General features: G+C 49.2%; 1 protein-coding gene across 5 annotated transcripts in view; it reads left to right on the plus strand.

Annotated features, from left to right (window-relative positions):
* The window catches only part of LAMTOR3 (late endosomal/lysosomal adaptor, MAPK and MTOR activator 3), a 342,388-nt gene that overhangs the window by 188,841 nt on the left and 126,193 nt on the right, over nt 1-27,354 (plus strand). For all 5 annotated transcript variants that reach the window (XM_069630717.1, XM_069630714.1, XM_069630718.1 and 2 more), the window contains one exon: nt 15,461-15,519. In XM_069630717.1, the coding sequence (XP_069486818.1) occupies nt 15,461-15,519 (59 nt within the window). The remainder of the gene's footprint in view (nt 1-15,460; nt 15,520-27,354) is intronic.

Raw genomic sequence — 27,354 nt, forward strand, 5'->3', positions numbered from 1 at the left:
ACAGATAGGGAGACCTTACTCACACCCAGACATCACACAGAGGATGATCAAAACAAACAAATGACCTGTCATCACTCACGGCACACACACATTTCAGGTCAAGAAACGAATAAACAAATGTTGGCCACTAGTACGGCTCAACCTTCCATAGGAACCACTGCCAAGATTCACCTTTTAAAAGGGGCAAGAACCTACGTGATCAATTGGTACACTGTCAGTTCACTAAATAAGTATCCCGCACCGGACTATGAGATCTACGAGTGGTAACGGGCACTATCCATGTGGAAACTGTGTTGCGTGTAAATTTACCAGAATAATTAAAACGTTCAAAATAGGAGAAATAGTGTAGACAATTCGGAGTATGACCAACTGTAAAATCAATCAAGCGATTTACTGCATCGAATGCCCATACGGACTACGTTATGTTGGCCAAACTATGAGAGCGGTTAACACAAGGATCTTTGTACACAGATCCAAGATACGCTGTAAAAATGTTACAGCCCAGTTGTTGAGTCACTACATGGAATTCCAACACTCCCCGAACATCTACTTTGGTGGATTCTGGATAAAGTAAAAAGTGGACCCAATGTGCAGAGAAGCCTGATTGAGAAAGAGACCCGTTGGATACACAAAATGGATACATGAAATCATGGTTGGAATGATGAATTTCTACCCCTCGCATAAAAATGTCTCTCGCTCACCCATTGAATATTGGGTAAGTGACCACGATAGCTGCTTAGCCCCCCCTCTAAATGATATAGATATAGTATATAGTATGGAGTCTACTCCTGGCAGATGACTAAATCAGATATACTGTGTACCCCACACGGTCTACGAAGATGCCCTGACGAAGTCGAGCCGATTTAAAGGTTTTCGCGCCGAAATGTGACAGATCAAGGATCTCTCCGAACCACTCGAGACAACCCTCTAAAAGATAATTTTGATGTTACTAACACGTTGGCAGACCCTAACCTAGGAAAATGGAGTTTGATATTCATATCTTTTATTTTAGGCACTCAAACCTAGGCGAACAAACTTCTGATTATAGAAGTGTCCAATTCAGGAGACTAACATTGAGTGTCAACCACAGAATAAGTGGTGTACCTACTCATTTGTTTTACAAACTCACAAATTATTTTCTTTCACTGTGTTTTCCTGTGTTACACTTGGATACCCTATCTATTTCTATGCAATACTAGGACCCTACTCAAAGCATTGTGCTAAAATCTCTCTATGGAAATCTAAATGCTGTATATTTTTTACACACATTAACTGTTGTTGATTTATAACTTTCTCACTATATGTTGTAAGCGTTGTATACACCATTTGTTTTTTTACCACCTCCTTTGAACTAGCTATTTTCACAATATCTGTTGTTTTAGATCACCATGCCAGGAATACTCTACGGGATATCTGGTAGGGATACCCGTACCTCTTTATTCTGATTTATAAATAAGCTATTATGAACACGGCCCCACAGTGGAATCAATATTTGTATGTGCCTAATAATAGGTGTTCACACATATACTGAGATGGCTCAGAGTTTGGGGTCGATGTAGTAGTGCTCCCTATACTCCTTTCAAGGTGGAGGGGAAGGATCTGGAGATCTCTCTATTCTCTATCTGGAAACTCAGGAATTCGTACCAGACACAACGGCACTGCAGGTATCGGCAATGTAATATCCAAAAAAGATGCAGATATTGGCAGAGACGAGAGAACTGTGCAGCAAAATCAGCCTGTTTATTCTCTGAGGGAGGCCCCTCAACCCCCACCATGCGGTATGTAAGGAACTCATGGTGGCAACAGTAAAGACAGACATAAGTGATCACAGTTCAAGGGTGTTTATTGAACTTCATGCTGGGTGAGATAAATGCCTAATCTAAACCTAAATCTAAGAAGGGAGCAAGCTACGACCATCAAATAATAATAAGGCAGTCCTGGTGGCGTCTTGTCAAATAAAGTGCCTATACTAAAACTATTGCCAATCCCTACCACTAAGTTACATAAAAGAGTGTGGGATATTGTTCACCAGAAAAGAAAGTAGTGTTCACAAAATAAGTCAGGATGGCATGGCTGGGTCTCCCTTCCCCACGGGATAAGGCGGGACTTCTGAGCACAGCACACTCCTGGGCCTCTCCAGCACGAGGCTCACAATTCCAATTCAACGATGCCAGAACCTTCAGAGGCCAAGTCTCTTCTCTGCAAAGTCTCTTGCCTTAGATGGCCTGATGGATCAAAACAACAAACAAACGAAAGTTATTTCGGTAATGCTCTTCGCCCCTTGGATCTCCCTCCGCCCGGCTCAGATCCTTCTTGCAACTTGGGCCTCCCTCCGTCGGATTCACTTCAACCTTTCAAATGCAGCTTTCAATATTCAAGAGCCTTAATATCTCTTTAAACAACGACCCCTCTCCCCCCCACCCTTGCCGACAACCCTCAAACCCTCAACCGGGTTCACTTTTTTCTACACAATGTTCACGGGTGTATTATTCTTCACCCCAACTCTCGGGCATCCCTCACCCGAATGCACATTTGCCAAATATACAGTTCACTTTACTTTCTCACAATGCTGGATTCACTTCCCTTAGCTTTCTCTTAGCAATGGGTCAGAGACTTTCGAGTGTACAAAGGATTTGACATGACCATTGTAGGACCACTCCGACACCTGACACCGCCCTTTCCTAGAGCCTTCTGGTACTTGCAGTTTCAATGCAAAAGGGGCCTGCGAGAGTCCTTTGAATGAGCACTCTTGCGGCGGCGGACAACTCTGCAGCTGGCCCTTCTCTGACTTCCCCAAAAGTTCAAACACATGCAAGTTCTTTGCTCTCATGTTCTTGCGTTCATCTAATGCTGCCACTTGCAACCTTGGGCTCAACACAGTTCTGTTCGCTATCGGTTTCCTCGTGCGTTTGGCCTTGCTCGTGTGCTCTCGTGCTCCACCTTGTATCCCTGTGGGGAAGGTAAAGGGCTGTCGGGTGTGTGCGATTGTCAATTGCGTGACTCTGCCTGACCCTTGTGTTGGGACATGTCAGTTAAACGGCTCTGGTGTTAGTCCATTGTCTGTTACGGTGTAAGAGTGTTTGTGTCGGAAAAGGGGGAGGGAGGGTGGTAGAGATTATAAATCTCCTACATGGTAGGATGGGGAAAAGGTGTTATAAGGAAGGGGCTCCTGGCCACTCGGATGATAGATCTCTGGGGACTAGTGGGTGAGACACCTTCAGGTTTCTCACAGGTGGCCGAAAATCCCACTTTGCCTCGAAGTTGGGGAATATTACTTCATACTGATGAGTTCTGCTGAATATTCGTTAGACATAACTTGGAGCTTGAATAACGACAACACTGCTAGCACAGAGATCAGTAACGCAAAGCTACACCCACGTATTTTCTAAACTAAGGAGGCCCCTGAAATGGCCAGCAAAAACATGAAGGGAGTTCCAAGATAACCAGGGCAAGGTTTTGTCTTCTCCATTACTATTTGATAGAAAATAAAAACACAAAAGGCATGCAACCATTTATGGATATGCGATCCGCAAGCCAATCATGTTGAAACTTCAGAATATGGTGCTTGCAAATATTCCTCAAATTTAGCCTGAGCATTTCCTACTTTCTCTTGCCATGCAGGATCTATTTTCAAGTCCCATTCCACAGGAACTATCGTCATTCCTGGCTGTGGTGGTTGTGCATAGAGGGCCTTCAATTATACCCATATTGAGACATGCAGCTGTTCAGGGACGTGAGCTAGGAATGGCTATTTAAGGCTGCTAGCTAGTGCCTTGCCTTTTCAAATGATTGGGCCTGGTGATCAAGACAATTCTCCCCTGTAACCGAAGAACATCATACCGTTTTTGGGAACTGTTCTGGACACCCCAAGAAACAGAACCATGTTGACTGCAGAATCTCAATTGTTTGCATAATGACTAATTGGCTATGTATAAGAGTCTCACATCGTCTTGTATCCTAATTCAGACTGAAGATGAGCAGTACAGGAGCAAATACCACTGCAGTTGGTGCAAGTCTGGGTGCAATGCGTCTGCCCCTGATGTGGTGCATGAAAATCTTAAATTGCACTATGGGCATGCCTCTCAAACTGCAACCAGATATCTACCTGGTCAGACCTGTCCTTGGAAGGTTGAGGAACTCGGGCACGCACCCTTTTGACCAAGAGGCCTTTAGTCAGACAAAGAAGAACAAGTTACTTTCTTATCTGGTAACGTTCTTTCGATGGGATGGTCCGACGACGTATTCCATATCTATGACGGGTAATCACCACAGCTGTGCTGCTTCGGAAACTTTTTCCTGCGTCGATGACGTCACTGCGCCGTCGTCGAGGACCTCGTCCGACGTCATCCGATGTGATAAGTAGGACGCACACGCCCGTAGCCTCAGTTGTAGTTTTTTCCCCCAGAACGTGTGACATTAGTCTACTGCCAGTCAGACGCAAAGCCTTGCGGAACGTGAGCTGCAATCGCATAAGAAATTCTGCAGCAGGGAAGGTAGGGAGGGAGTGATATGGAATACGTCGTCAGACCATCCCATCGAAAAGAATGTTACCAGGTAAGAAAGTAACTTGTTCTTCGAGCGGATTGGGTCCTCCGACGTATTCCATATCTGACAGACTCCCAAAGCAGTACCAGAGCAAGGAGGAGGGAAAGAATTTAGAATTAAAATTTAGAATTGCCAATCAAATAGCAGAGCAAAAGACCGCCTTGCCAAAGGCCAGATCCTGTCCTCGGATGGAATCGAGGGAATAGTGACGTACAAATGTATGTACTGAAGCCCAGGTGGCTGCATCACAGATGTTGCAAATAGGAACACCCCTCTGCAGGGCAGTAGATGCAGCCATACCCCTGGTAGAATGGGCCCGCAAGCCAGCCGGTGGGTCCTTACCCGCCAAGCGGTAACACTCCGAGATGGCCAAAATAATCCAGCGAGACAAAGTCTGTTTCGTCACAGCTTGTCCCAAACGCTTTCCAGCGTAACCAATAAAGAGTTGATCGTCCACTCTGACCCGGGAAATGCGTGAAACATAAAAGCTTAAAGCTCTCCTAGGATCAAGCCTATGGAGCCTCTCCACTTCCTTACCAGGATGCGGAGGAGGATAGAATGCCGGAAGAACAACCTTCTGGGCCAAATGAAATTCCGTCACTACCTTCCGAAGAAAAGAAGGACGGACTCTAAGGACAACCCTGTCCTTATGGAAAACCGTGAAGGGAGGCTTAGCTGAAAGTGCCTGTAACTCGCTCACTCTGCGAGCGGAAGTGACCGCAACTAAAAATACAGTTTTAAGAGTCAACAGTCTCAAAGGACAAGAGTGCAAAGGCTCAAAGGGAGCACCCGTTAGAAACCTGAGAACAAGGTTCAAATCCCAACCGGGCACCAGGAAAGGTGACGGAGGGAACACATTAGTGAGCCCTTTCAGAAACTGTGAAATTAAAGGGATTTTAAAGTAGGAATACTCTTCAGACGAGCGCTTAAAGATGGGCAGCGCTGCCAGGTAACCTTTAATGGTACCCACTTGCAAGCCCCTGTGGGCCAAAGAAAGTAAAAAGGACAGAACCATGGGGATGTCACAGGCAAAAGGATCCACATTCTGAACTCTGCACCAGTCGCAGAATTTACGCCAACGGTACACAGACTTTGTTGCTGGCCGTCGGGCCGAGAGCAACACCTCCATCACGTCTTCAGGGAGGTCCCAATCCTTATACCTCAACCTTTCAGAAGCCAAGCGTGAAGGTTGAGGGATCTGACCTCTGGATGGAGAACCTGACCCCCCTCCCGTGAGAGCAGATCGTAACGGTAGGGAAGACGACGTGGAGGGCAGATGGACAAGTCGAGAAGGTCCGGGTACCATGTTCTCCGAGCCCACGCCGGAGCAATGAGGATCATCCGGGAAACGAACTTCCGTAACCTCCGCAGCACTTGCGGGATGACGGGGACTGGAGGAAACGCGTACAGCAGTGGGAATGACCACTCCACCACGAACGCGTCTCCTAAGGCTCCTTTTGGAGGAAATTCCCGCGAGCAGAACCTCTCGCACATCCGGTTGACACTGGAGGCGAAGAGATCCACTTGAGGGGTCCCCCAAAGGGCGAAGATCTCCAGGAGAATCTCCTGAGCCAACTCCCACTCGTGAGAGATCATGCTCTGCCTGCTCAGAGCGTCCGCCGTCACGTTTTTGTCTCCCGCCAGATGAACTGCCGAGATTGAAACTTCCTGCTGGATGGCCCAGAACTCGAGCTGCATCGCCTCCCTGCACAGAGGAAGTGACCCTGCCCCCCCCTTTTTGTTGAGGTAGTGCATGGCCACTGTGTTGTCCGTCAGGATCAGGACATTCTTTCCTCGCACAGTCGGCAGAAAAGCCTTCAGGGCTAGCCTGACGGCCCTCAGCTCCAACAGATTGTTATGGAGTCTGGACTCCGACGGAGACCAACGACCGCTGACTGTCAGCTCGTTGGCATGAGCTCCCCATCCCGTGAGGGATGCATCCGTCACGATCGTCACCTCCGGCCAGGGAAGCCAAAACGGAGCCCCCTTCATCAAGTTGCCTTCGACGGCCCACCACAGAAGGTCCTGGGCGACCGAGGGCGACACCTGAACCGGGTCCGACATCCTGCCGGAGGACTGCGACCATTGCATCTTGAGTGTCCACTGCAAAGATCTCATCCGCAGGCGAGCCTCTGGCACCAGAAGAATGCAGGATGCCATGAGGCCGAGCAACCTCAAGAACTCGAACGCTGGGAGCGTCTGGGCATGCTGAAACTTGTGCACCATCTGCTGAATGTGAAGAGCCCTCACCTGGGGAGGAAAACACTGCCCCAGGGAAGTGTCGAGCACTGCTCCGATAGACTGGAGCCGCTGTGTTGGCGTCAAAGGGGACTTCTTTAAATTGAGGGAGAAGCCCAGCCTGTGAAGGGAGTGGCAGGTGACTGACAGATGATCCAGGACCTGCTCAGGAGAGCGCGCCCTGATCAACCAATCGTCCAGGTAGGGGTAGACGTGAATCCCCCCCTTGCCTGAGGTGCGCTGCCACCACCACCATGAGCTTGGTGAAAACCCTCGGGGCGGAGGTCAATCCGAACGGCAGGACCCGAAACTGAAAGTGCGAGTCGCCAACCGCGAACCTCGGGTACTTCTTGTGCTTGGGATGGATCGGCACATGGAAGTAAGCATCCTTGAGGTCGAGAGACACCAACCAGTCCTGAAGCTGAAGGGCCTGGAGGACTTGAGAGAGAGTAACCATCTTGAACTTGTCCTTCCTGAGGAGTTTGTTCAGACCGCGCAAGTCCATGATGGGTCTCAATCCCCAGTCTTTCTTCGAAACCAAAAAATAAGGGGAATACCATCCCTTGTTCCTCTCCGCTACAGGCACCAGTTCTATGGCGCCTTTCTCCAGCAGGGCTTGAATTTCCTGCGCACGGAGCGGATCCGGACTCTTCAAAGAGAGGTTCCCTGGTGGTTTGTCGTGAGGCCTCTGCCGAAAGGGAAGACAGTAGCCGTGGGTTATGATCCTCAGAACCCACACATCTGAAGTAATGACACGCCACTCTACAAGATGCTGCGCCAGCCTTCCCCCAACCGGCGAACCATGGGACATGGCCTCATGACTGAGTGGTAGCAGCTGCGGCGCTACCTGAAGGCAAAGAGGCAACTGCCCGAGCGGCCTTGGCACCACAGGTACCCTGTCGTCCACCTCTGGTACCCCTGCATTGGCCTCTTTGACTGCCAGCTCCTCTCGCTTTACCAAAGGAGGAGTAATAACGAAAGGAACCACCCCTCCATTGCTGTCCCCTAGGACGAAAAAGCTGAGGTTGCCTGACTGCAGCACCCAACAATTTGGCTGCAGCTTTAGAGGTCTGCAACCTCTCAAGGCTCTCGTCAGCCTTGCTGCCAAAAAGGTGTTCACCGTCAAAGGGCATATTGAGTAGCTGGGATTGCACATCAGGAGCAAACCCCGACTTCCGCAACCACGCAAACCTGCGTATCACGGTGCTCACCGCCATGGACCTGCTGACGGATTCAGCCATGTCCAAACCCGACTGAACGGACTCGCACATGGCATCCTTACCATCCTGGACCATAGCAAGGAAACCATCCCGTTCGTCCCCTTCGGGAAGATGTTCAGCCTCTAACGCAACACAGTTCCACAGAGTGTGTGTGAAACGAGACAAGGCACATATGGAGTTGGCCGCCTGAAGCGCCATACCACCTGAAGAAAGCACTTTCTTCGCCCAGCCATCAAAATGTTTGCCGTCCCTATCAGGAGGGATGGTAGGATACGACGCCTGCTTTGCCGGGACCATGGCCGTCTGCACCACCAAACTCTCCGGAGTGGGGTGCCTGGTCAGGTAGCAGGGGTCGCTACTGGCTGGACGGTATTTTCGCGACAAGCACCTGCCCACCGCCGGGAGACTCTCCTGAGCAGTCCAAGCCGCCGCCACCCTTCTCTGTAGAGCCATATGAAACGGCAGTACCAGGTCAGTTGGGGGACCAACATCAAGGATGTCCGCGAGATCATCCTGCACAAACTCCCCTGGGGGAGCAGACCATCCCAAGTACTCGGAGACCCTAGCCATAAGGCACCGGTACGAGGAATCGGCATGAGAGCCAGGCTCAGGCCTACAAAACTCCACCTACGGAGAGGTGTCCAGTCCACTGGCATCATGCAGTGACTGCCTCAAATTGTCAAATTGGCTATGGCCCGAGACCATCTCATCTGGAACCTGACTAGGAACCAGGCCATCAGAATCCTCATCCACCTCCGAAATATATTCCAGGTGGTGAAAAGAAGGCACTCGAGTGCTTGCTCTTAGCCAGAGACTTTCTAGGGGGTTCCCCCCTGCCACGGGGTACCTCCGACACCCCGGCCTCGAAGGGCGTCGAGTGAAACAGCGCCGGCGTTGAGAGAACAGGCATCGGCGCCGATAGGATCGGCGTCGACGTCGAGTAAATCGACGTCAGATGCAGCGCCGCCAGCATCGACTGCGTCGACACAGTCCTCGAAGCTGGAGCTCTGAGCTTCGACGACTTCCTCGGAGCCGGAGCCTCGGGAAAGCCTGTCGACGCCCTCGACGCCTCAGGCGTCGATGTCTTCCTCGAAGACATCACAGGTGCACACGGTCTCGAGCGCGTCGAGGACCAGGACCTGGAATGGGCACGTCGAGAACGAGTCCCCTTGTCCGAACGGGACCTCTCCCGTGACTCGTGCCGACCACTCTTGCGAGCGGTGTCTCTCGACCTTTCACGGCCGACCCCACTCGGGGGCGCGGACGGCTTAGTACCCTGCGACTCAAGAATCGCCAGCATTTTCTTCCCGAAGGAAGCCCATTCCTCCGGCGTCACACGGCTGGTGGGGTAAGCGACTTTCCTGGCAGAGTCCTCAGAAGAGGACCTAGAAGACGACCGCTGTCAGCGCTTCTGAGAATGCCTCGAAGAGGCCGAGGAGTGGCGAGACCGACTCCTAGAAGGAGACCCACGAGACTTCCGACGACGACGCGGAGAGTCTCCTCTCGAATCATCCGTCGAAAGCCCCGCAGACTTCGACTTCCGGGGCTTGGACACCCGACCTATCGACAACTTCTTCTTACGTTCCCGTAAGGCTTTGGACGTGAGCGACTGGCAGTCGATACAGTCATCCGTGTCGTGGGCCTCCCCGATGCACCAGAGGCAGGCGTCGTGCGAGTCCGTCACCGACATCTTGGACCCACACTCCCCGCACTTCTTGAAGCCCGGACACGGGGTCGAAGACTAAGTAGAAGGGCTCTTCTCACGAAGGATTTTCTCACAAAAACGAACAGGTTCGAAGAACCGAGAAGATCAGAACTCCAAAGAGTCGAGGCGTAACCGAGATTCACGAAGCAACACGTTCGCGTAAAAAACTGAACTGAGGCTACGGGCGTCGTGTGTCCTACTTATCACATCGGATGACGTCGGACGTCGGAGGAGGTCCTTGACGCCGGCACATCGACGTCATCGATGCAGGACGCAGATGCCGAAAAAAGTTTCCGAAGCAGCACAGTTGTGGTGATTACCTGTCATAGATATGGAATACATCGGAGGAACAAATCCCCTCAAAGAGTTTACCCAACAATTTGCTGGAGCTAAACAGTGGTGGATTCACCCTTTTGCCAGTTCTGCTGCAGCTCATAAACGCACATTCTGGTGCAGACATGTAACATGCTAACCATGTTCTAGAGCAACACATGTTTAGGTACCAGGTCACAAAAGTTATAAAAGGGAAGCTCAAGATTTGTGGAATTGGTCTACCAAGCAGCTTATGGTAGCAGCAATGTTCAAAACATGTTGGTACCTGGTCTAATCAGATCTCAGACGTTCACGATTGGCAGTTGGACTAGACCACAGTAGTTTTGCTATTCTTCCTGTCGGGGAATGTCAGAAATGCATTTGTTTGAGTCTATGGTCAACCCCAAGTGAGGTTCGCCGCACACTTGAATCTGGAGTGGGGCCGCAGAAGCTGGTGATTGAGGACTTTGCAAGGAACTGGAGCAGAATATTAGTCCATGTCTTTCCTTCAGTGCTCATATTGGTGCATGTAGTCCAGAATCTGAAAACGGTGCACAAAGATCTTGACATGTCCCATTGTCAGTGTAGCATCTCCGGTACTCAACCTCTTGTCCATGTCAGTAATGAATCCCACCCCTCTCAAAGTGCACAATCATTGCTCAGCATGAACTGGGGAAGGATTCCTGGTTACAACCCAGCTTCCCTTAAATTGTCATACTTGCTCCTGAATTCTTATGGTTACTTGAACGTGTTCATGGGATGCATTTTGGTTCAGCGCACTAAAAAGGGTAGCACAACTATTCAAAGGTATTTCAGTAAAATGCACAATCCTTTCCATCTGGTGATTTGGCAAGTATCTCAACATGGCAATATGCTTCCTGCACAGTATTTCCCCTTGCTAACACATTTTGGATGAATTAGGTCTCCGTTATTCCTCTGTATGAGTTCATGAGGTTGTGTGTCGGGGTCAGTAGCCTGATCCTGTCGGGGAGAGGGGGGTTGGGAGTAACTGGAATAGGGTGCTACCTTGGCTGAAACTAGAGCTAGCCCTGTACCAGAGGTGGGAAATGGGAGTTGGGAGGAGGGTGTACAGTCCTTAAATGTGCTGTGCTTTGCCTGGTACTGTCAGTGTCGCCTTCTGTCTCATGATGCCTCCCAGTATTGTTTCCCACAGTGCAGCTGGGAGAAACTAAGAAAACCTGGATCGGAGTCGGGGAAATGGAATCACAGACAGGAATGGAACAGACTGGAATTATTGTTGTCAGACAGAGACGACACCAAACACCCGACCTTCTAATTCCAAATGGTAGAGCAGCAGAAAACCCACTGGGAGTGAGGGGAGACTGCAGGGGAACAAGAGACACAGAAATCCTCCCAAAACTAACCTGGCAACAAAATTCCCCAGCTTGGGAAGGAAGCCACATGAACAGTTGGCAGCCTGATCACCTGGCTGCTTCCCTGCCAACAGATCTTGAAACATGGGTGAAGTTTAGAGTGTTTATTAAAGCCTTATACCTGTGTAGCACAGGACCTGGGAAAAGACTGGCAAAAATTGGCCCACAGATTCAGCTTAGCACTGGAACCAATGGAAGGGGGTGGGAGTCATAACAATGTAAAGAGCAATATAAAAGGGGAAGTACTGTAGTGCAGAGTATGGATAGTATGGTTGAGGAGCAGAGTGCTGAGGAGTTGCTGGCAAAGTACAGGTGAGATCTTGTTTGTGCGAGAGCGTGGCACCAGTTGTATGTAATGTAGTGTGAGAATATGGGGTGTCTAGAGTGAGAAGGAGAGCATGAAAGCTAGAGAGAGGGAATGGAGCGTAGAAGGGCGCTTGAGGGGTGATTGAGAGTGTGCAATAGTGTATGGTAGGAGGGTGTGGAGAGCGTGCAAGGTGGTGATGGGAGTAGTGGTGAAGGCGGCGTGAAGCAGGAAGGGGATAGTTGAGAGATCGGAAGGGGAAGAGTTATTTTAAGATTTGGGCACATATGTGTAGCTCAAGAACGATGAAGAGGGTTAAAGAGTGGAGAGTAGAGTAAAGGGGAGAGGGAAAAGGGAGAGAAGATTAGTCAGCGAGGGGTGAAGAGGACACCATATCCCTGGGTATAGAGTTCAAGCGAGTGTAGTGTGACCCCATCCCAAATGGGCCCTGTCAGTTAGGGGGTTATACATATAGTGAGAGAAAGTAACAGGACACAGGAGTTTGTTTTCATAACGGCTTTATTAACTTTGTATGTGCTCGACATTGGAGTTACCTGGATGTGCTAAGTTTCCCACGATGGGGAAACACTGGACTGTGGGACAATGTGAAGGGCTCCCCTGCCCACAACAATAAACTTACATGGAGAATGTTCTGGAGAAAGTAAGAAACGTTGGGAAGTGTCTGTTGAAAGAAGGAGCCCAAGGACAAAGAATGAGAAGCTGAAGTGCAACAGGAAAAAGTCAGAAAAGCAGACAGACCAGGCATAGTTGTGTTTCCTGGTGGGCCGCAACCTTGAGTGGCCTCCTGAGGGGTTTGACCTGGGCTGCATCTGCCAGCTACAGCCCGGTGTAAGCCTGAAGCCGCGTGTGCGGTGCGGCCTGGGATAAGGAAAACACGAACGGCGTGTGTGGAGTAGTTCACAAGAAGCAAGCGTGGTCTGGGAGGCAGCGTCCTGCCCGGGGCGCCAGTCCAGGCAGGCCTGAATATACCACAGTCCCAGGCCGCTTATCAACCAGGGCTCAGCGTGATGTGTGTCATCTGGGTGCTGCCACTGCCCAGGTGGGCGGAGTCCACCGAGGGCTTTCCCCACCAGAGCAAAACCACCACTACGGAGGAAATATTAACTTCAACGCTGCCTGGATGAGCTCATAAACCGTGATGAACATTTAGCGCTGCCAGAGCACCAACGAAACTAGAAACCACCACCACTGGAAGCAAGACCACCACCACAGAGGAAAGCAGAGCGGCAACAGCTCGATAGGGACTCTGGGCTCCCAAAGCATGGCCCGAAGGCCTGCGGCAGAGCGGGGGTTTCACCAGATTTGGAATGGGGCAACGCAGCAGTGATGCTGCAATAAGGTACTGTGTGAATATTCCATTTATAGGACTGAGAGGTCGAGACTTTATTAAGAGTCTTTATTAATAAGGACAGACTGCAACTGCCGAGGTTAGTTTAAATAGGTATACATGTGTGGTGTAGTGGGAGGTTGTGATGTGTGGATGTAATGCCTGAGGTGGAGAGATTGTATACCTGCTCAGGGTTAATATGAAGTGGGGTTGTACGAGGGGTGTCCTATACTCCTATTAATGCAGTGCCAACCACAGAATGAGTCAATAGTTTGGGGCAAGTATTGGTTCGAAGGAAGAGTATATGTTGCCAGGTTTTGTTTAAAAGCCTGTAAGGGCACCTAAACTCCCCTGCGGTGTACTGTGCCTTATGAAGATCTGGAACTCGGTGGTGTGGCCCTTCTCCTGCATTAACAGCTATTTATTTGCAAGTTGTTCAGCACCTCACCAGAACAGCGGGACTGGGATGGTGAGATGGTTCAACTGGGGTCCATCTCTGGCCTGAGGTAATAATCCTATTATTGTACCCTCCCTCAGGTAAGAGAGAAAAACAAACCACAGGGGCGAACAGTAGGGTAGGATGGAGAGTAGAGTAGAGTAGAGTGGAGAGGAGGGAATACAGGAGAGGGTGAGGAGAGAGGGAGGATAGGAGCGAAGAAAGAGCAGAGAGGTTGTGAACAGCAGATGGATCGAAGAGCGAGACAGCGGGAAGGTCATCCGAGTGAGTGAGTGAGACAGGATGTGAGCGGGGGAAGAATTGAGGGAGTCGTAAGATCAGGGCGATTCTGAGGGAGAGGCTGGACCTGAATGGCTGGACATTGGCATCCCCAAAGCACCAGTACTTGATGAGATACCTGGGGGTATTGTTAGGTTAAGGCACGCCTAGAAGCTCTGGGGCCTGATTGATAATGTGCTTGCCTTGAGGCCCGCGCCCATAGATGGAACTTTAGATAGTAGATGTTACCCATCTCTAGTGGACAACCTGGGGTATATGGAAGCCTGGTCTAGGGCTGTGGGACACCTACGGGAGACTAGAGAGGGATGAGAGTTAGTGTGCCACCGTTCAGCCTGCTGCCATCAACACCTTGAATTGCTTGAAATACTGCAACATCGTGAATTTCTTGCAATACAGACAATAAACGCCCTTGAACCAATTAATAAAGTTCGGCGATCATTAAGGCCATCTATGACAGTTGAAATATCTTGTTAAAAGAAGAAACATGAACGTGCTCCTTTCCTCTTCGTTGATGGAGGATTTCTTAGGGGCTTGCTGGGTAATTATCACTCCATTAAAGGCTCCAGCTTCGGCTGGGAGTTAAATGTTGCCTTCTCCATACTCTTGTCTCCTTTTGGAGTTTACCTGGAAACATTTTCTGGTCGCCTTTAAAATTATTGCATAGATTCAGTGAAATACACGTTTTCTGTTTTATACCATTGAAGCCTTATTTAAATTCCTAGACACCTAAAGTAACAATTAAAACCGACTCGCGTTTCCTGCCTTAAGTATCAGACGATAATTTGAACCAGGGCGTACATTTTCCGGTAGCACAGAACTGATCGGCTTCATCATCTACAGCACCACCTCCTCAGCCTACGTGGTCATGGACGGGGAGTGCTGCTGCTCCTTGGTCTCCAGAGGTCCGAAATCCCGGCCTGCACAACACAGCCCCTATGGACTTGGGAGGTACTGGTTCTGGAGGTTTGTGGAGGCATGCATTAGCCTCCCTTACTCCAATGGACCTCCCAAATTATGTTCTGTCTTGGTGACTGACACTCCCACCTATCTTTTGTATTTATTTTAAAACATGACTGGTTTCCCACAAACACGTTTCTGGTATATGCCACATATTTTCATGCACAGGACTGTTGCAACCCTGCATGTTTATTTTGATTTGTAATTTACCAAATGCATAACCAGTTGCTTCAAGGCAGCAGGAAGAAAAGGGCCTTGGGGTTGGACGTTGGGGGAGTGGCATGGAACAAAGACCATTCTAGTGGTATAAAATAATTTTCCAAATACTAATGAAACAGTCACATGTTACAAAATACAGGATAAGTGGGTGAAGTAGGCCAAAGTTCTTCATGAAAACCTTGCTTCAATATTTCTACTTTGAGTGCCTTCTTCAATCTTAGATGTCTTAGAGCCAATTGTAGGCTTTTCCATTCTTTTTGGACAACAAAGCAGTTTTCTTCCTTTTTTCACTTTTTGCAGATTTTGTTTTGAGTCTCAGATGGTCCTATGCAAGAAACTGTGATGTATCCCTTTTCATTTTAATCTCGCGTGGGTGGCTTCTCTGGGCACCCCTTTATATATTTGATCTTTCTCCTTACCTCTGAAATGTCTACTGTACCTTATTTTCTGTGTCTAATGTAATACCTTTTGGTTTTCCACAGTGTTGAAGGTCTCCATGCTGTGATAGTGTCGGACAGAGATGGTGTCCCTGTTATTAAAGGTATATAGTGAAAGCTAACTCAAACATCCAGCTCATGCTAACGCAAATGTGTTTGAGCACATGACGGCGTTCGGCACTCTTTCCACATGTTTTCCTTTTTTGAAAGCTTTAATTGAAAAATTAAACGTTTTTGTTCTTTTCCTAATACAAATGCTTAATGTCCTTTTGTGATGGTGTTTTACTGTGTAATTCAGTTTTCTCGCAAGTCTAACTTTCTAGTTCCTGTTTTACAAGTCCTCGCCTTTGCCTTTTCTATGTAGTCTGTAATAAATCGAACGGACAGAGCCGCTGATTCCTCTTTTTGAGAAAGACCCCAGATGGCACAAGGGACTGGAGCCTTTAAAATAGTTTACTCTTATTGCACCACCAACAGCATAATAAGGAACTTGCAATACCTATGAAGGTGCTCTCCATACCACATGCTTTTCTCTTTCTTTTTAGTTTGGGCTATTAGGTGGCAGAGCCACCTAGAAGTCGAAACTAGTGCATTCGAGTACAGATGGGACGAAAGAGCATATGAGGACGGAGGGAAATGCTGCTTCTAGGTGTTTTGTTATTTGCCCACCCAATGACTGCCCATGGCCATGCTAATCTCTATGGCCATTCCCACCCAGTTCAGGCCCCTCCCACCCAAAACACCTCCTCATGGCAACTCTTTGAGCTTGCTTTAACCAAGTCTTCCCATAAAACCTTGCACTCAAAGTGCCTGCCAGTGTTTTTTCAAATGGGTCTTCTGAGAGTTAATGACTTGATTAGAGTTGTAAACCCGCTAATGGTGTAATAAAAATGTCTTAACCTGGTTGCCGTCAGACACTCGCTTTATAAAAACTCTCCGTGCCTTTCACTGGAGTCTTGTTAAAAACAAGTATTGGCAAAGCCAACAGTTTTGCAGGCATTTGCGAAGCGCTGCTATTAGTGACCCAGGTACTCGCACCATTTTGCCCCTGCTCCAATCAATGGCCAGTAAATATCACTACGGCTGAGTCTGGCAAGTGCCTTTCACATGCCAACACAACAGTTCAAACTGTTGGCGTTGCCAATGCTTGTTTATACTTGCCAGAAATGCTATGATCAGAGATCACTGATCTATTCTGTGCTTATTTCTTCAGTATTTGCTACTTTTTGTTAGGCTCCCACTGAAGATCTTGCACTTTTATCAGCTCTGCCTGTGATGGTTGGGCCCGATAACTACTACAGTGCCTGCAACACCTAGCAACGGTGTAGCTGAAGGCCATGTGGAACGGATGAGAGGTCTTGCAACACAGTGGTTCTGCTCACTCACCTAAAAACCTGTCACTTAAATTGGCAGAACTGTTGTCCAAGAGCCAACTCTGTTAGATGTATCTGAATGAAGTAATAAAACATGTAAGATGAGCTCTGCCTCAATTCCAGCAAGACAGATCGTCCTCAATGGTCTCATTGCTCCCGCTTTCCCACTTTCACTCTGGCCGGCCTTCCTTTGCCCTGCGCTCTCACCCACTAGTGAGGCAAAAAATCTAGGGGTTATCTTCGACTCCACTCTCTCCTTCCCTCACATCTCGGACATCTCTAAAAAAGCCCCACAACTAGCTGCACCTCCTCAGAGGTATTCTACCTTTCCTCACTTCCCCCAGAGGCTCACTGTCTCCAGAGCCCTGGTTCTTTCTAGACTGGACTACTGCAACAGCCTCTTTCTCAATCTTCCTACTTCTACTCTCCGACCTCTACAATGCATCCAGAACAGAACCGCAAGACTTATCCTTGGCCTCAAGCCCAGGGACTGCATCTCTATGGCGCTGAAATCCCTCCATTGGCTCCCTGTGGCTGCAAGGATCAAGTTCAAGACCCTCTGCATAGGTCACACAGCTTTCTGGGGCCGGGGCCCGCACTATCTACAACTCTCTCTGGCTAAATACTCTCCTTCTAGAGCCCTCCGTTCGTCCTCTTCCAACTCTCTGCGGGTGAGCCGATTTTCAAAACCGAGATTTGAGGGTAGATCTTTATCCTCTGCAGGTGATTCCCTTTGGAACAACCTCCCTGCCTCTCTCTGTCTCGAGCCTGATCTCCTCAAGACCTTCCTCTTCGCTTCCTCTTTCTCTCTCCCTTGTTAACTCCCTTCTCTATTCTTGCCTATTTCCTTCCTCCCTAACTCCCCTCTGTTTATTGACTGATCGCCTAGTGCACCTCTAGAGCCACACAGGTCTCGGGCTTCCCTGCCAGTCCTCGCACTTGCCCCGAGGCCTCTGCACTCTACTCACCACTACTGTACTTCTGGAATTCATTCCATGAGAAGGGTAACCCCAGGACACAGCTAGACTGGGAGCGCTTGTTCCCTCCCTCCTCCCTTTCACTTCCTGTCTGTGCACTTACTTTACCTAGAATGCACCAGGCCTAGTTCACCAGGCCTAGTGCGTTAGTTTTTTGTTTCTGTAGGTTAGTCTCCTTCCCCCCCATGCCCCCCCTTATCACCTCACTCTGTCACACACTTGCGCTATCTGAAACATCGTTGGCCTAGTACGGTAGTTTAAGGATTGTATGTTTTTCTCCCTTTCCCGCCTCCCTTCTTGTCATGCACTTGCACTAGTAGTCATTTTTGCTAGATCATTTGGAAACTTCAAGGCCTAAGAATGACTCTGTATTCCCTTGTTTCCTTCCCACCTTGAAGCGCTTTGAAGCACTTCACTTGTGTATAAGCGCTTTACAAATAAACAATTACAGTAAGAGACTGCACTTTATGTAGTATTAATAAAACATAGTTCCAGATGGTTCTGATTCATGCCTCCTTCCATGGCCACAACATTAGTTTCTTTATAAGAGATATTTCAGCCTACATAGCCCTCGTTGTTTTATTCTTTTGGCAACTCCAAATAAAATGAAAGATGCTCACCTGGCCGTGTCCAAGCAGTTTGTTGGTGACGCATGCAGCAGGACCAATGAGTGGAACCAGACACTGAAATTCTTTGGAAGGCATTTGGGCTCATTTATTATATCACAAAATTTCAACACTAAGGCGTACATGAATGACATCATAGAACCTGTTATGTCATTAGTTACATTCTTGAGCATTGGGAAGTGGCTGTGGCCATCCCCCCTTAGAGTCTGGGAACGGACCAGAGGGAAATGAGTGAATCCTGTAAACCGACCAGACCCCACCCACCACCCTGCACTTACCGGTGAGGACCGCACAGTGAGCGCCTTGCATTATATCGCCGTTCTGTGCAGAACCTTGGATCTCAACCTACATCGGCAAGAAATCTCCCTTACAATGACCCATAACTGAATTCATTGCAATGGGCCCCAACATCAGCCACAGGGACACTGACCTACCAGTCGGTCCCTCTCCCCCGCCCACTGTCGCCATGACATCCATCCCATTGTACAACCTTTAAACGTCACGATGGATCCCGACATTTGGCCGTAGCCAGCTGGAGCCTGGCTTGCCCACTCCTTACCCACTGGGCCACCCACCACAACACCCTCCTCCCCTGTCATTGAGTGCGGCCCTCTGATAATACCTCACCTTGATGCCACAGAAGCGCCCATAGAACCAGTGCGTGCAACTGTCAAAATGTCACCTCACAGTTTTCCACATTTGATCGTTCATCCATATACAGTTGCTGCCGGTTTCCTACAGGTGCCTTTGGCAGAAGTCAACCGGGATGCGCTTGTGCACTCCTGTCCAACCGGGATGTTTTCCTCTTCAGACATCTCGTGCTGCACACAGCTATTGCCTCTCCCCGATGCCACTCAACCACGTCCTACATATTTGACCTCCATGTGTACTGTGGCCCAACCTCCAGAGCAAGGATGTCCGGGGGTCACTCCCCTTATAAAAGGTGCATCTGAGCGGTAAAAGTCGAGACAAGTTAATACATACTGCTTGACACACCAACTAGACCCTCCCCCCCCCCCCCCCCATCAATTCTGATGGTACCAGACGTGAAGCTGTGGAAGCCCCCACCGGGGCAACCACCCCCATTCCCCTGGCCATCCACCAACATGGGGCAGCATCCCCAATCGTTGCCCCACAGTCGTGTCCACCCAGGATCCAACGCTGTGGTCCCTACCAAGACCACCCAGAGAACAAACATCCACAAGAAGTCCCAAATGTGTGCTACACCTCGCAACCCTTTGCCCCCTTAGCACCTAGACAAAGGGTGTGGCCCCCTCTCCACAATAATGTGACCACACAACTGGCTGGTTCCAGGAATGGGACCGCTGCCAGGTGACAAGTATCTGATCTCTGTGGTCCCTACTGGCCCAGACACCCCTGGCAAACTCCAACTGTGAACTCGTATCCGGCTGGACGGGGGACCAAGGCAGGTATCCATGCACCCAGGAAAAGCAAACCGGTAGACCTTCTGCTAGCCTGGGACAATGAACCCCTTTGTCCGCACCACTACCCCCCTGTATTGCTCGCCCAGAGTGTACGGACAGTCATTAATCACCAGTGCAATTACGGAGCCAATACTTTAAACGCACGTAGACGCAATGACTTGCAACCACACACAGAGCACTTATACGGCTATTTATTCAAAGCTTGGAAGCAACAAGTGATAACGTAGAAATAAATCACAGAAGAAACGGAGAATTCAAAAGAAAATACATCACCGTGGGCGTAACTGAATCCCTCATCTTGCCAGAAGCGGCTGGAAGACCCCGATGACAGCCAGGCCGAGAGCACAACAGCCCACAGGTATGCCCGGACGGAAGCGTCCCCCCTCTGACTGAGGTCCCGTCTGACCATTAAGGGGTTACGCACATATGCACTCCTCAAAAAGGGGTGGTAATTTCTCGAACCGTCTGGCAACGCACTTGCGCATTGATGGACAGCCGTTGGTTGCCAGCTGGGTCAACCGACAGTAAACTCAAGGAGCAAAGTGCTTCCCTCTTCTAAAAACAAGCGCCACGGAAAACAGTCCCATAACTCATAACAAGACATGACATAAAGCCAGCTTTCCTAGCAGAATGTCCTTGACTGCATACCAGGTTTGGAAAGCATGTTTTCTTCAGCATAGTAAATCTAGCTCTCAGCAAAATGAGTACAGCTTTTCACTGCGGCATGAAGTAAATATCCATTATGGCTCTGAGTGCTCCCAGAATACACTGCGCACCAGCGCCATGTTTTAGCTCAAGCATAACACCCCCACGCCCACCAACGCCTATCCCACGGTCCCCAAAAATGAACGCACATAGACATCCCTAAAACACAGTCAGTGCGTGCAAAGCATCGAACATGCAAAAGTTTGCCCATGCCCTAGCATAAGGGCGTGGCCCCTCACCCACCGCGCCCCTTGGGAATGATACTCAAATATCCCAATCTCCTGGCCCCCAGTTCTCCCTGCTGGCCTGAAGACCCCCGCCAATCTCCCATTGTGACATCACAACCGGCTGGCTCTATGCAGCAGAGCTGCTGCCAGGGGTAAGTATCAATCTACCAGGGCATCAGGAAACACTTCCCCAACAGCTTAAGGGTCCATCTCGTTCACCACTCTGTAGCTCAATACTGTGGCTACCGTAAAGCACCACCATCATTGGCTCCTAATACAGAGCCCCCCCGCCTGCTCATGCACATAACCATATAGAGGGGAAATCTCTCCACCCACAACCTCAGCCACCTTAGAGTACAGGCCCTGGCCACCGGGACACCCTTATATTACCGCCCATGGTCCTGCCTGACCTCTGATCGGCCGCCCTCGCTACCATGAGAACCATGCTTCCCCACCTGACCAACCACTCTGAGAAGCCCCTTCCAACCCATGTTCCCACTGATACACGAGAAGGCCACTAGTGTGAATCCTTGTCCAACCGACACTGCAATAATAGGCCCTTCGTTACTCAAATTGCAAGCTGTACAGGTATGTACTTGTACACTCCTGGGAGGGAGGGCGTGGACAACACCCCTTGCTCTGCATACCAGCTCCTACCCCAAACAAGCCAGAACTATCCATAAACAGTTGTACCATCCATGATAGCTAAATCCCCTCTCTTGGTCGTATGCCGACCCATCCCTCTAGCCAGGCAACCGCCACAGCGCCAAATAAAAGCCTATGAACTATTGCTATTTACCTTATCTTGTACAGCTGCCAGGAGGAAACGCAGGAAACACATTCCCTCAGTATCTATCCTTCTGCAACAACCATTGCAACACCGCACCAATCTTTACTGACCTTTTAGCGCTATGTAGCAACCTCACCCAAAGCGTCGGTTTCACTGCGTGACTGCACTTAACACTCTAGCTCATCCTTCCACCTCTTAACTCGGAATTACATACCTTCCCATTAGATGCCTCTGCCGTTAAATTACACCAGGGAAGCACTCCCATTGAATGAAAGGCAATGCTATATGATCTGCAGAACCTTTCTCCTGATCAATGACGCGCAATACCATTTCCCACACCACATACCCAGCCATGCTACAGGGTAATTAAACCATTAAATGACAACGTGTTTCCCACGTTAAATGACAAACAGTACTCCCAGCTATGATTAAATGTGATGCTGTAATATAGCATATGTAATTCGTCATGTTAAATGAAAAGCCATGTGTAATAATGAGGACACTGGATAGTTGGAGTAGTAGCTTTATTGCAGCAAAGCCCAGCAGGACTCTCCAACAAACTCCAACCAACTGCTAATACATGGAATGTGGAACCTGCTCCACAAGTAAACAGAGAGGCACGTGAGCAAGGATAGAATGTTAAGTGAGCATTCCAGGTAAGACCTCCGCTCACATAGTAACACGTCTCCCCCCCCCCCAATAAGATACCCAACACAAATATGGACACATACCCAAGACTCCAGTCATGCACTACGCCCCCACATTCGGTCACCATTCATACAGGTAGCACAACTTACACCACCACATAAACACCCTCACCCATACCACACAAGGGGAAAGAAGGGGGCAGAAAAACTAACCAACAGCTCCTATAACGAAGTCATTATGCTTAGCAGGCATTCTTCTCTCCCGCACCGGGTGATTGCTCTGCCGCCCACCGTCAGTCTCACAGACGGAAGGAGGTAATTCCAAACCTTCACAACCGGTACATCCGCTTGGCACATTATCAATACTCTCCGTTTGCACTATTCCGCTTGCTCCAGGCCCATGCTTACCAGGACCCGTGCCAATCTCACCACTCACAGGTTCAGAAGAAAACACATCATCATTGGTCACTTCGCACTTATTTCCAACACGCTCTTTCTCCACAATCGCCACGTACCTTTTATTCCATCTAGACCCATCATCCAATTTAACATATCCTCGTCCCGCCTTTACAACCATACATGGTTGCATGTATGCATTGGTGCCCTTCGCAACATGTCTTGGATTCTTAATCTGGACCTGATCTCCTACCACCACCGCCAAAGGTTTCCTGCTCCCATACCGCTCTTTGAGCACCTCCTGTTTCCTTTGTACCCGTTCGAAGACCTCCTGCATATTCACTCCTGAATGGATACCCCCACCCAACGCAGGCACCCTCAACTTAGTACCCGGCTTCCTTCCTCGCATAAGTTCAAATGGAGAACAACCCGTCAAGGCAGAAGGGGTGTACCTATATGCCTTGAGCCCCTCTCAGACCACACTCCTCCAAGATAGACCATTAGCTACCGCTAGCTGAATCGCTCCCTTAACAAATCTGTTCATCCTTTCCACGAGACCGTTGGCCACGGGATTGTACAAGGAGACCCTGTGATGCCGTATACCCATGTCCTTCAGAAACTGTTGCATATGGCTAGACACTAACTGCACTCCATTGTCAGTTACAATCCCAGCAGGAACTCCTTCTCTGTCAAACACTCTATTAAAAAAATCCACTACTTTCTCCGCAGTCACTGTTTCCAGGGCAGTTGCCTCAATCCACCTAGAAGTATAGTCTACCAGTACAACAAACCTACAATCGTCTCCTAGAACATCCATGGGAACCATAATATCAAGAGCAACCTTGGCCCAAACCTCCTTTGGAACCTCCACCGGATACACTGGTTGGGGGCTGGGAGCCATGATTTTATCACTAGTGGCACACTCCAAATATTCTTTTACTTCTTCCTCTACATCACTATCCATTTTGGGCCACCAATAAGACTCCCTTAATCTTCTCTTTGTCATGGATCTAATTAGATGCCCTTCGTGAGCCAATGTAACAAGATACCCCACGGGCCTTCTGAAAGTTCATGCCACACATGACCATAGTATTTACTCAAATCCTCATCAAGGATGCCGTTTTTAAGGGCTGCCCTGATATTGGTCAAAGTCAAATCATTGGCACATTCCTTGCTCCGAATCGATAGCCGGAACTATATTGGCCACCATGGTGCACTGGTCCGTATCCACCTCCTCTTTCTCGGCCACCCCGCCCCCACAGGTAAAGCGTGACAAACAGTCAGCCATGGCATTCTTTCATCCCGGGATGTACACCACGTTAAAGTTGAACTCATGAATGTCAGCCATCCATCTCAAAATCCTGGACGACGCATGTGGCAAACCTTTGGTGGTCAGAACGTGCACCAGTGGCTTGTGATCAGTGTGCAAGGTGTACTGCACGCCCCACAAAAAGGTTCTAAAAGGTTTCGACGCCCAGACATCAGCTAAAGCCTACCTCTCAATGACAGCATACCTCTGTTCTGCATCCCTCAATACCCTAGATGCAAATGATATGGGGTGATACTCTCCTTCGTCCCATTGTTCTAGTACTGCTGTGACACCTACCTCGCTGGCATCGACTGTTAACAGTTTTTTTTCCTGGGAGAGAATGAACATAAAAGGAGGAGCCCGGTCGACCCCCACTTTCAATCTCTCAAATTCCATTTGACATTCCTCAGACCAGACAAAATGAACCCCTTTCTTCAACAATGCTCTCATCTTGAGCGTCTTATCAGCATATGATGCAACAAAACGGCTATAGTATTCTTTCAGACCCATGAACGATCTAAGTTGCTCCTTACGAACATCTTTCAACACCGTAACAAGGTCCTCTTTGGGATGAATTCCATTCTCATCCAGGGTGTGCCCTAGGTAGGTGACACTGGACACACCCACATGACATTTGCTCAATTTCACAGTGAGACCCCTTCTCTTCAATACTCCATCACCTCCAGTACTCTTATCATATTCGCTACGGCTCCTCCACACCAGAATTTCATCCTGAAAATACTCAACTCCCAAAATGACACTAAACCACTTTTGCATAATCCTTTGGAACACTGCCGACACGGAAGCTAAACCAAATGACATCCGACAAAACCGGAAAGCCCCAAAAGGGATCACAAATGATGTCAATGGGCAGGATTCTAAATGGAGATCAATTTGGTGATATGCTGAAGATAAGTCGAAGGTGGAAAAACATGAAGCCCTTTGTACCAATGCAAGTAACTCGTTTATGTTGGGCAGGGGATGTCTGGCCACCCATATGCTGGCATTCAGATCTCTCAGGTCAACACCCATCCTCATCCCGCCATCTGCCTTCTGTGCCAATACCACAGGCGCCAACCACTCGAAGCTCTTCACCTCCTCAATTATGCCAGCTTCCAGGAGCTTTACCAATTCTTCCTTAAGCCCTTCACGGGCTAACAATGGAACCCTCCACACTTTGTGTACGCTTGGCACAGCACCCCTCTTGAGCACTATCTTATGTGGAAAACCCCTTTAGTTTTCCCAAGGTTTAAGTAAACGCACTGGGGAAAGCTTCTTTGAGGTACTCTGCGGACAACATATGTCCCTTCTTCTGGTATCCGTCAGCACTTACACTTGGGACAGGAACAGCCTTCCCTGGCCGAATTTCTATTTCTAGAGCTGCTTGTTCATCCCAACTCACTACAGAGTCCCCCTTGTGGGCCACATACAACTTTCTACGGGTTTCACACCCTTCAAACTCAATGGTCACCCACTCATACCCCAACACTTTTATTGGCACTCGACCATAGGCACATGGGTTAATGTCGGAGGGAAGTAACTCGGCCACATGTTTGTGGAAACTCGGCACATATAACTCAACAATATCATAGTATAGAGTGAACCAGTGTCGACCATCATTTTCATAGGCACCCCATTCACAGTCCGTGTGGCCCATGCACCTTTTCCCCCGTGCCCATTTCCCACACTCAACAACATTCCTTCATGCACAACTACACTCCCAGAGTTGGGGTCAGTACCACCCACGTAACCCACAACAGTTAAACTGTCTTCATCAGGATCAGCCATCCTAATAGTGTCTGTTGCAGACATTGTTTTTTTACACATTCGGGCATAGTGCCCTCTCCCTTTGCATTTTCTGCAATCAACAGGGGACGCGGGACATTCCTTGGAACCTGTTGCGTGTTCCCACCATCCACATCTTCTGCACACTTCTCTTGATACTGACGTTCCTTTACTGTCCTTGAACTTCCCTTTGTGGTCATCACTCCCTCTCCTGGCCATTCTGGCATGCACCATTTCATTTTTATCTGTCACCTCCTGGACACTCTTTTTAGATTCTTCTATAGCCCTTGCTATCTGTACCACTTTCTCCAAAGGTGGATCTCTCTCGATCCAGAGTCTCTCCCTTACTCTGGAGTCGCCAGTGCCCATCATGATTTCATCACGAATATACTTGTCCGACAGTCCAGTAAATTTGCAAGATGCAATTAGAGTACGTAGTGCCGTCATGTATGTGTTGATGCTATCCCCGGCACCTTGGGCTCTAGAGAAAAAGTGGTATCTTTCCAACACTACATTTGTCCTCTTGCCAAAGCGAGCTTCTAATTTTCCGAAAGCTGTTTCATAAGCTGGTACAACTCCTTCTCCTCAATCTCCTCCTTCTGTGCGGGCGGCACGCACTTCTTGCCACGGAAGATGCCTGAAAACTCTCAGCCCTTCAGTGCCTAAACAATTCAAAAGGGCAGCTTCCTTGTCGTCATCACTCAGTCTAGACCCCCCAGCTGCTCTTAAGTACACCTTGAAGGTGTCCACCCATAGATCCCAAACTATAGGCGGCTCCCCTGGGCTGGGTAGGAATGCAGGGGGTGGTTGAGCGTTACTTTGCTGCATAGTTGCCCCAAATAGGGGTTAGGTTCACTGAGTTGTCGCTGTGGTGATGAAAACTGGGCAAGGAGTATATGTAGCACAACTGCCTTCCTTTTACTTGTTCATCTGTTTATGGGCCGTTGGCTAATGTCACTTTTCACCCTTTCTGATGCTGGGCATATCCTGCAGCTTCAATTCCTGTCTTCACTGCTCTGCTGCTTTATCCACTGTGCAGAGCTTTGCACCCTTTCTGATGCTGGGCATATACTGCAGCTTCCACTCCTGTGTCTTCACTGCTCTGCTGCTTTATCCACTGCCCAGCTCTTTGCACCCTTTCTGATACTGGTCATATCCTGCAGCTTTAATTCCTGGGTCTTCACTGCTCTGCTGCTCTATCCACTGCCCAGCTCTTTGCCCCGCCCCTCGCCTCTTCACTATACGTGATTCGGAAAGGAGGTGTCGAGCGGAGTCACGTGAGCTCTGTGACTCTGCCCAGCTGGATATGAAGATGACGGGGAACGATCTCTGGGTCCGGAGGCAAGTGGAAGTGATCACTACCTCCAGAGGTGTGTCGGCCGCGCTCGACCTTAGTCCCAGCCAAGGGAGTGCAGGCCCACACGGGATGGAGAAAAGGGTGGTATTGCTCTTCTTCCTGCCACCGCTGCGCTCGACCTCCTCCTCTATAGGGGAGCGCTGGAGGCGCGGAACAGCCTTCCTTCTCGTTGCAGCTGAAGACGGTTGCTTCTTCGTGGCACGGCTTTCATTGCAGCTGGACCCCCATCTGATCGGAGGAACGCAGATGGGGACAGTTCTGCTCTCTGGAGTGCGGCTCACGTAGCTACAGGAGCCGGCGCC

Source organism: Ambystoma mexicanum, chromosome 6q (assembly GCF_040938575.1).
Source record: "Ambystoma mexicanum isolate Mex_15411 chromosome 6q, UKY_AmexF1_1, whole genome shotgun sequence".
Lineage (NCBI taxonomy): Eukaryota > Metazoa > Chordata > Amphibia > Caudata > Ambystomatidae > Ambystoma > Ambystoma mexicanum.